The following is a 9,849-nucleotide window of genomic DNA, read 5'->3' as shown; positions in this document are numbered from 1 at the left end:
GATTAATACTCGTGAATGTCCTGCGACTTACTGAAGGCTTCACCAGCTCGTGCTGGACGGGGAGGGTCGGACGCTGAGACCCTAATGGAGACTGTACACATTTTGACGTGCTCAACAGAGCGACTTACTGTATTACTGTCCACCTGTCAACAGGTGTGTTTGTTCCGGACTTTAAAAGTTTATTTCTGTTTCAAATAATCAATAAAATGTCCTTTTTTACTCTGTATTGATTAGTTAAACATTTATTATTAATTATTGAGTAACTAGTTAACCAACAGGAACTTGTTAATTTGGATGGATTTTGAGGATGATCTTTGAAGTCTTACAGAGTTGATGAACGTTAACTTCACTCTTGTGCCACCTGTGGGGGACACAAGGGTGAAGTCATGTGTCCCTCACCATTATGTGTCCCTCACCATCATGTGTCCCTCACCATCATGTGTCCCTCACCATCATTTGTCCCTAACACGCATGTGTCCCTCAACATCATGTGTCCCTCACCATCATGTGTCCCTCACCATCATGTGTCCTCACACTCATGTGTCCCTCGCCATTATGTGTCCCTCACCATTATGTGTCCCTCACCATCATGTGTCCCTCACCATCATGTGTCCCTCACCATCATGTGTCCTCACACTCATGTGTCCCTCACCATCATGTGTCCCTCACCACCATGTGTCCCTCACCATCATTTGTCCCTAACACGCATGTGTCCCTCAACATCATGTGTCCCTCACCATCATGTGTCCTCACACTCATGTGTCCCTCGCCATTATGTGTCCCTCACCATTATGTGTCCCTCACCATCATGTGTCCCTCACCATCATGTGTCCCTCACACGCATGTGTCCCTCACATGCATGTGTCCCTCACACTCATGTGTCCCTCAACATCATGTGTCCCTCACCATCATGTGTACCACACCATCACGTGTTCCTCACCATCATGCGTCCATTATTATGTGTCCCTCAACCTATAGTGTCCCTTGCCCTCATGTGTCTACAAATTGTTCACTGTCCTTCATGTGCTCATCACTCTTGTGTGTCTCTGACATCCTCATATGTCCCTCACCATCATGTTTACATCCACCTCATATGTCCCTCACCATCATGTTTACATCCACCTCATATGTCCCTCACCATCATGTTTACATCCACCTCATATGTCCCTCACCATCATGTTTCCATCCACCTCATATGTCTCTCACCATCATGTGTCCACTCATGGTACATATGTGTCCCTCACCATCATGTTTACATCGACCTCATATGTCCCTCACCATCATGTTTCCATCCACCTCATATGTCCCTCACCATCATGTGTCCACTCATGGTACATATGTGTCCCTCACCATCATGTTTACATCGACCTCATATGTCCCTCACCATCATGTTTACATCCAACTCATATGTCGATAACACCATCATGTGTCCACTCATGATACATATGTGTCCCTCACCATCATGTTTCCATCCACCTCATATGTCCCTCACCATCATGTTTACATCCACCTCATATGTCCCTCACCATCATGTTTCCATCCACCTCATATGTCTCTCACCATCATGTGTCCACTCATGGTACATATGTGTCCCTCACCATCATGTTTACATCGACCTCATATGTCCCTCACCATCATGTTTCCATCCACCTCATATGTCCCTCACCATCATGTGTCCACTCATGGTACATATGTGTCCCTCACCATCATGTTTACATCGACCTCATATGTCCCTCACCATCATGTTTCCATCCACCTCATATGTCCCTCACCATCATGTGTCCACTCATGGTACATATGTGTCCCTCACCATCATGTTTACATCGACCTCATATGTCCCTCACCATCATGTTTACATCCAACTCATATGTCGATAACACCATCATGTGTCCACTCATGATACATATGTGTCCATCACCCTCGTTTGAATCCCCCATTGTCCGTCAGATGTGCTTCGCGGTCGTGTCAGGGGTGTGTTTGTCAGAGATGGAGGGATGGATGGAGTGGTGAGCTCAGTGAGGAGAAGAAGGGACTCTTGTTCTGTTGACAAAAGCCTCGGCCGCAGGCTGGAGGAAATGCCAGCTCCAGAAGTGGGACGACTAGGATGAATCAGTCAGACAGGAATCCGTCCAAACCGCAGCAGTTGTCAATTGACTTCATCTAAACAAAAAAGATTTTTGAAGTGGTGAGTTCTGAAGAGCTGAGCCAGAGGAGTCATTGAACTTGTCACTAACAAAAGTCTGTTTCACAAGTTGTTGATGTGAACCAAGGGTCTCTGGAGCGGACGACTGACATGGGATTTAGTAGGAGTCAACAGGACGGCTCTGATCCCTGTTTAATGCAGGACACTAAGAACTCACCTGCAGTTGTCTGGAGATGCTCATCTCCATGTCAGGTCTACATGTACCTCCATTTTCCAAATATCATCTTTACAGACTGACTTTCATGTCTCATATATTTTCACTCAATTAGCAAAATATCTCAATGAAACTCTAAAACAAATTGTTAAAGCTATAGTTCATCTTTTCTACTCACCCTCATAAAAACGTTTATCATTTTAGGGGCAGCTAATGTCTAAACCCAACTCTCCTGATTTACTCACATGTTTCAAATGTTGAAGTCTTCCTCTCAAAGATGCAGTACATCTCTCATCATGACCATGTTTTGAAGTAATTACTTTATAAAGTTTTCCACCATCTGAAATCTCTGCGAACAAGAGGTTACGAACCCATCATGACAATCTTTATACACATCACTTGGAGATGGAGACTTCCTGGATTGATGACGCTGCGTGACAAACTTTGATGCTCGACCAATCAAAGGAGAGTGGGTGTGTTTATGGCAAACGAGATTTAATCTCCAGAAAAAGAAAGTGTTTTTCAGGGTGCGGGGGTTAAGGTCATTTTCTAATGTAAATGAACAAGGAACAGATGGTTTGTATGTTGGTGATCCACATGTGATCCAGGAATTTTGCACTGAGAAAGGCTGCAAATTAACCCAAAACAAAACTTTCTACGGTATCAAGTCGAATAAATAAAACGGCATCATGTGGCTGTGAAAATATTTTTGCTATAATTTGTCTTCTGAGAAACCGCTTTGTAAATGGTTTGTATTAGTGTGTTTTGGTGCCTCTTTATCAAAATCGTACTTCAAGAGATCCTAGTCAGTAGAAAGTAGACATAGCCTCTGGACCTCGAGTTTCATGTCATGCATGCTGTTGTTCTTCAACAAAAAGACATGTCCAATGTTTTCCCTCCGAAGGCTAACTCGCGGGCTTTTATTCCGGCGGGTCGGATCCGCCGGAAGTACACGGGCTTTTGTTTTGGAAAGCCGATTTTGAACGGTCGCCATTATTGTTCCTGGCTTGACGGGAATTAGAGACGGTTAACTGCAATATTGTGGGTTTTTTATCGCATCTGTGGTCGTTTCTGCAGCGTGTGAGTGTGCGGGCTCGTTCGCTCGTGCGTGAGCGAGCGTGCACGGACGAAAGATGGAGAAGCGCTTCAACATCGGTGAGTAGCTAAGCTAACGCTAGCTAGTCGACGGCGGATCCCGTTTGAAAAAATAAGACGCATCTTTCGCCGAAACGGCGCGGACGCGACTTGACTCTGGATGGTTCGTTTCCACCGCAGCAGTGCTAGTTGTGTTCAAGTTGACAAGTTGGTTGCGCTGTATGGGGTTTAAGTGCCGTTTCCGGTTGGAGACTGTCCACCATGACACTTCTTCCCCGACTCTCCGGTGGCGGGCTCACGCGGGAGTTAACTTTCATCTGTTTGGCGCTCATTCCCACCGATGCTTCGCGCGCGCTCCCGGAAACGCGCATTAAAATGGAACGTGACGTCACACGCACGTCGTCCGCTGATTACCATAACGTTTAACGTCAGTCACGAAATAACGCGTGTGTCAATCCAGGGGCCTGAGGCTCGATCCTTCAAAACAAGTCATCATTATAGCATTCGATTAGCTTGACATTGGTCATTTAATTAAAAGTTTAATTTTTCACTCTTGACGTGCATGTAAAATACAAAACAAACTTAAATTAAATAACTATAGTTGGACGAGAAAACTTGTCATCTTGACTTAAGAAACAGACATTACCATAATAAATGCATTAAAAAAAACCGCTAATTAAAAAAAAGTTGGCGTCTTTGTAAGTAAGTAAGTCATTTTTATTTGTATAGCGCTTTTCCAGACCAGGGTCACAAAGTGCTTAAACAATCAAAACAATACCCAATAAAGTATATACTTTAAAGGTCAAGATAAAACTGATAATACAACAGGAGTTCCAGAAAATCAAGGAAAAGCCTGAACAAATAAAAACGTCTTAAGATGTTTCTTAAAGGAGTCAGTAGATCCATCAAGCGCAAAGAGAGAGGAAGATCATTCCAAAGCTTAGGAGCAACAGCCTGGAAGGATTTCTCTCCTCTGGTCCTGAACCGTGTTCAGGAACCATCAGTAGATTCTGATCCACAGACCTCAGAGCCCGAGCTGGGGTGTAAGGCTGGATCAGATCACTGATGTAAGGAGGAGCCTGACCATGAATAGATCTGAAAGTAGGAACCAGAATTTTAGAGTTGATTCTGAAAAAAACTGGAAGCCAGTGAAGAGTTTTAAGGATCGGAGAAATGTGAGTTCTTCTAGTGGAGCATGTCAGAATTCTCGCTATTTATCTCAGTGTAACTAAGTCATCCAGGAGTGACTCACAACAGATGTTGAAGTGTGTGTGTGTGTGTGTTCAGGTGTTCTCCCGCTGCCCTCGCTGCGACTGATGGCGTCGCCGCTGCAGTTCAGCTATTCGTACATCTGGCAGGTCATGAGGCAGCGGAACGTCAAGCACTACGCCAAAGTGGAGGAGTTTGTGACCGCGGTCACCCAGACCGTGCCTGAGGTCATGAACCTGAAGCAGACGGCCCAGCTGCTCCTGGGCCTGAGGGCGAGGGTCAGTGAACATCAGTCCTGTGTACGGTGGAAGGTGGTGAACTCATGAAGTGCTGGGTCTCCGTGTTGCAGATTCTTCTGGACTTTCTTCAAACCGATGGAACCCTGGACACCAAGGTCATCCAGAACCTGGTCAACAAGCTGAAAGTTCCTGCCAGTATGGGGGTAACAGAATTCATCACATGGACTACAAATACACAACTCTGTTACTATATGGACTTTGTAATTATCTATAAATCCTCACAATTTTTTCATGTTAAAAAAGTTATTGACCAGGCAAAAACAACGTTAAGCTACTTTAAAAATGTGTGGCTCCACACAGAATTTCCCATTAAAACATTATTTTCTAGTTTGCATAAAAAGGTGGAATTAAAGGCGGAAATTGCCAAAAAGAAATCATAAAAATAAACTTGATATAATAGATAATGAATAGATATTCTATTTACTAGAACATTAATGATTGAGAACATTTAAAGTAACAGTAACATTTTCACTTTAAGTCAGACAAATTATATTGACAACAATTGAAATAAATGCAATTTCTAATGAAAAAGTATTGAAACAACTCCCTGTAAATTATTACTATTATTTATTTTTTACCATAGAAAGACCCAGAGGTGGACAAGTCTCAGACAAACTTTCTGGCTCTGGTCCAAAGTCTGCAGAAGAACCCAGAGGAGAGGAAGAAGTTTTTCAAGGTAGCAGGAACCTCCTTTTTTTTAACTTGTTCTACTCCATGCACTGCCATCTGACTCTCACTCTCCCTGCAGGAAGTGTTTCCCGTCCAGTACGGCTCACGCTTCGACACAGCACTGCAGACTCTGACAGCTGGTCTGGTGTGTAAGTTAGAGCAGCTGCTTCCTGTTCCTAACCTGATGCAGGTATGTTCACCATCTTCCTTCTTCATCAGCTACTCATCACTACAAGAACCTTTTTCATATGTATTTTCCCTGTATGTGCCATAGTGTGATTTATTGTAATTATAAGTAATGCTTCTCCACTTGATTTTTTTGTAAATATTTCTTCTTTCTGTACCATAAAATGTTATATTTGTTGTTAATAAAATGTACTTTTAACGTATATAATGTTTATAGTTATTTAAACCCTGTGTTACCTCTGGGTTAAGGTGACCCAAAGGCCGGAAAACAAATGTGCTTGTGGTATCCCTTGTGTTGTTTGTTACATCAATAATTACATCAATCAAAAATTATCTGAAATCAATTGACTTGAGGTTTAGAGCAGATCACTCAAATTTCAACCTGTCTGACGTGTGGCCTCCACATCTAGCTCGGCAACATGATCGCCTCACAGCCGGCCATCCTGGAGGCCTGCGGAGCCTTGATACCCGACGTGCGAGACCTGAAGAATTTGCTGCTGCACCAGAAATCCAAAGGACTTCTTTGTGGTAAAGGTACCAACATCCATTTTTGATCTTCCATCTCAGCATGCGATGCCTGTGACACACCCATAACTCCAATCCATTAAAAATACCTAGTCACGTGATTGACTCATTTTCTGTTTTCACTGTACACGAACCTGCCTCCTTAAAAGGGTATTACACTTGGTAATTAAGTAAGTAATAGTTATTTGTAAAGCGCCTTTCTAGACCAGAGTCACAAAGCACTTCAAAAGCAATAACACATTTAAAAACTGTAAAAGACTTAAGATGTTTCTTAAAGGAGTCGGTAGATCCATCAAACACTGAGGAAGATTGTTCCAAAGCTTAGGAGCAACAGTCTGAAAGGATTTCTCTCCTCTGGTCCTGAACCGTGTTCAGGAACCATCAGTAGATACTGATCCACAGACCTCAGAGCCCGAGCTGGAGTGTAAGGCTGGATCAGATCACTGATGGAAGGAGGAGCCTGACCATGAATAGATCTGAAAGTTAGAACCAGAATTTTAATATTGATCCTGAAAGAAACTGGCAGCCAGTAAAGAGATTTAAGGATCAGGGAAATGTGAGTTCTTCTACTAGAGGTCGAAGCATGGATTTTTGCAGTGTTGTACTAGAGACATAGGCACACAAGACAGGCATAAAGTAAGGAAAACGTGTCAATCGATTAATAGATAACCTGAGTTAAACCTACCCAGACTGCTTTCTGGAAACTTGCCTTAACTGTTCCAGGTTACAACAGCTGACTTCTTATTCTGTCTGTGCAGCAACCATCTCGTCTTCTGTGGGAGAGTGCGTCCTGTCTACGCTTGCATTCCAGACCAAACCACCGGAACCTCCGGCGCCAGTTCCCCTGCCCCAACCAGCAACACCAACCAAAACTTTAGAGGTCCCAAGTCCTGTCTCCTTGAGCGACAGTGAAGACTTGGGGGTGATCTGTGAGGAATCTGAGAGCCTACAGGTGGCAGAGCTGGACAGCCAAAAGGGGGATATCACGGGTGCTACTGTGGAGAGGACAGTGACTGAGACTAGTTTTATTCAAGAGCCATTGCCACAAGTCGAAGTTCCAATCGTTCCACCCAAACTTCCATCAGCTCCAGCAGTGCCCACAGTAAAGTCTGTTCCCCTCAAGCTGGTACCTGTTCCTGTGAAAACAGTGTCCACTGCACAGAGTGCCCCTGCAGCAGCAAAAGACGGAGGCAGGCCACAGACCCAACGGGTTACCCTTCATCAGTGGGTCTCTCAAATCGCCACAAACTCGCTGTCACTCCCGGCACTCCCCCCTCTCCCACCTGCTGAGTTGTGCGTAGAGGAGGACCCCAGACCCAGCATCCGCAGGAAGAAGCCCCTTCGGCCGCCATCGGACCGCTTCACTTGCTGCGTGTGTGACAAGTCTTTCCCGTACCTGTCCAAGCTGCAGGACCACGAGCGCATCCACACGGGCGAGAAGCCCTTCGTCTGTACAGCCTGCAACAAAAGCTTCCGCACCCAGGCCTTTCTCAACAACCACCTGAAGACCCACACTACCACGCGGCCCTACATATGTGGCCAATGCGGAAAGTGTTTCATCAAACTGCAGAGCCTGACCAAGCACATGCTAGCCCACAGTGGTCAGAAGCCCTTTTACTGCGACATCTGCAACAAGGGCTTCACCCAGTCCACCTACTTTAAAAGACACATGGAGTGTCACACCAGCCAGATGACATTTCCCTGTAAGCACTGCAGCAAGAGCTTCCCAACTGCCTTCAAGCTTTTCAACCACGAGCGTTGGCACACCCGCGATCGCCCGCACATGTGTGAGCGCTGTGGCAAGCGCTTCCTGGTGCCGAGTCTGCTCAAGAGGCACATGGGGTACCATATCGGCGAACGCCAGTATTTGTGCTCCCAGTGCGGCAAGACCTTCGTCTACCTGTCAGACCTTAAGCGACACCAGCAGGACCACATCCCCAAAGTCAAGATACCGTGTCCTGTTTGCCAGAAGAAGTTTTCCAGCAAGTACTGCCTTAGGGTCCACCTCAGGATCCACACGCGCGAGCGCCCGTATCGCTGCACACTCTGCGACAAGAGCTTCACCCAGGTGGGCAACCTGAAGGTTCACATTCGACTGCACACCAACGAGCGGCCCTTCAGCTGCGACGTGTGCGGGAAGACGTACAAACTAGCGTCGCACCTGAACGTCCACAAGAGGACACACACATGCAAGAAGCCGTGGACCTGCGAGACGTGTGGTAAGGGTTTCTCTGTGCGGGGTCTTCTGAAGAAGCACATGATCCTGCACGCTCGGGAGGCTGATCCGGACTTCTCCGGGAAGCGACGCATGCGGGGAAAACTGAAGAAGATGAAGAGAAAGTATGACGAGGAAGATGAGGGCAGCGATGACTATTGATGACATCACTTCCTGTGGAGCAACTATATGAGGAGTTGGAAGAACTTTTAACCAGAAAACACCTGAATCATTGTCGTGGTGCGCAGTCATGTCTTGATACATTTTGTTATAACTAGAAGAACAAATGTAGTTCATCCTGCGATAATGTGATTTGTTGTAGGAGTAAACAGAAACAGTGGTTTAGACATCAACAAATAAACCAAAATAAATGTCTCCATGTCTGTGAAGTTACTTCCTTTTAAGTTACTCTACTATGAAAATATTGTGTATGGTTGACCCGTGTTTCAGGGGTGTTTCTGCAGGAGAGCTAGGTAATAAAAGGACTGAAGATTCTGCGAGGGTTCCAGAAAGCTCTAGTAAGAATTTGTTGGTCCTGCCCATCTTGCTGTCAAACCTACGGCTGTGTTCAATGGTCTTCTTGTATTTCAGGTTTCCTAGCAACGCTGCTATCATTGAGCTGTTGAAGTGTAAACAGACCTGAGTCTTGTCCTTAAGGCTGATCTTGCTGCTACAGGCCATAGGTCAGACGAGTCATGGATGCCTTCAGGGTCCTCTGTGTCAAAATACTGCTCCTGTGGAGTTTGAATCACCATCAGACCCAGGCGGACCTCTGTCTATCCCAAAGGTTTCAGAATCAGCACCACACCTGGCCTCCAGACAAGCAGTCAACTACAGGTGCGTAAGAGAAACCAGAGACTTAAGGAACTTGACTAGCAATTGACAAGTTGGATTCAAGACTGAGGATGTCGGGTGTCGGCAATGACTCACCTACCCATATGGACTGGCTCTCAGAAGCGGCCATGACTCGCAGTGCTCGTGAGTCTGAAGCTGGTGAGTCAGTCAAAGCTACTTGACCTCTGACATCAGTAGATAGAACAATGATGACCAAACAGACTAACTCAGACAGAACCACAACATCCTGGACTCTGAGCCTGAACTGAGTTTGCAGAGTTCAGTGCATATATTTATATGATCGTAAACCACATCTTTATTTTTCTTGTAGATTTTATCGTCTTCAACTCGGTTCAAGAGCAGCACCAAACTTCCTTTCTCATGACCTCTGAGGACATGAGGTTGTCACCGTCGTATCGTGATCCCTTCTTAGAGTTCCTCAACACACAAAAAGACTGTC

The 9,849-nt window shown here is 45.4% G+C and overlaps 1 protein-coding gene across 1 annotated transcript; it reads left to right on the top strand.

Annotated features, from left to right (window-relative positions):
• The first annotated feature begins 3,320 nt into the window (after positions 1-3,320).
• LOC148083615 (uncharacterized) lies at positions 3,321-8,930 on the top strand. Its single transcript, XM_087786702.1, has 7 exons — positions 3,321-3,512; positions 4,740-4,939; positions 5,011-5,103; positions 5,544-5,636; positions 5,709-5,819; positions 6,226-6,349; positions 7,099-8,930. Exons 1-7 carry the CDS (start codon positions 3,491-3,493, stop codon positions 8,715-8,717), a joined length of 2,262 nt encoding a protein of 753 aa, XP_087642828.1. The 5' UTR covers positions 3,321-3,490; the 3' UTR covers positions 8,718-8,930.
• The last annotated feature ends 919 nt before the right edge of the window (positions 8,931-9,849 follow it).

This window comes from Callionymus lyra, chromosome 3, assembly GCF_982586985.1.
Source record: "Callionymus lyra chromosome 3, fCalLyr1.hap1.1, whole genome shotgun sequence".
NCBI lineage: Eukaryota > Metazoa > Chordata > Actinopteri > Syngnathiformes > Callionymidae > Callionymus > Callionymus lyra.
This window is presented reverse-complemented; position numbering and strand designations above follow the sequence as displayed.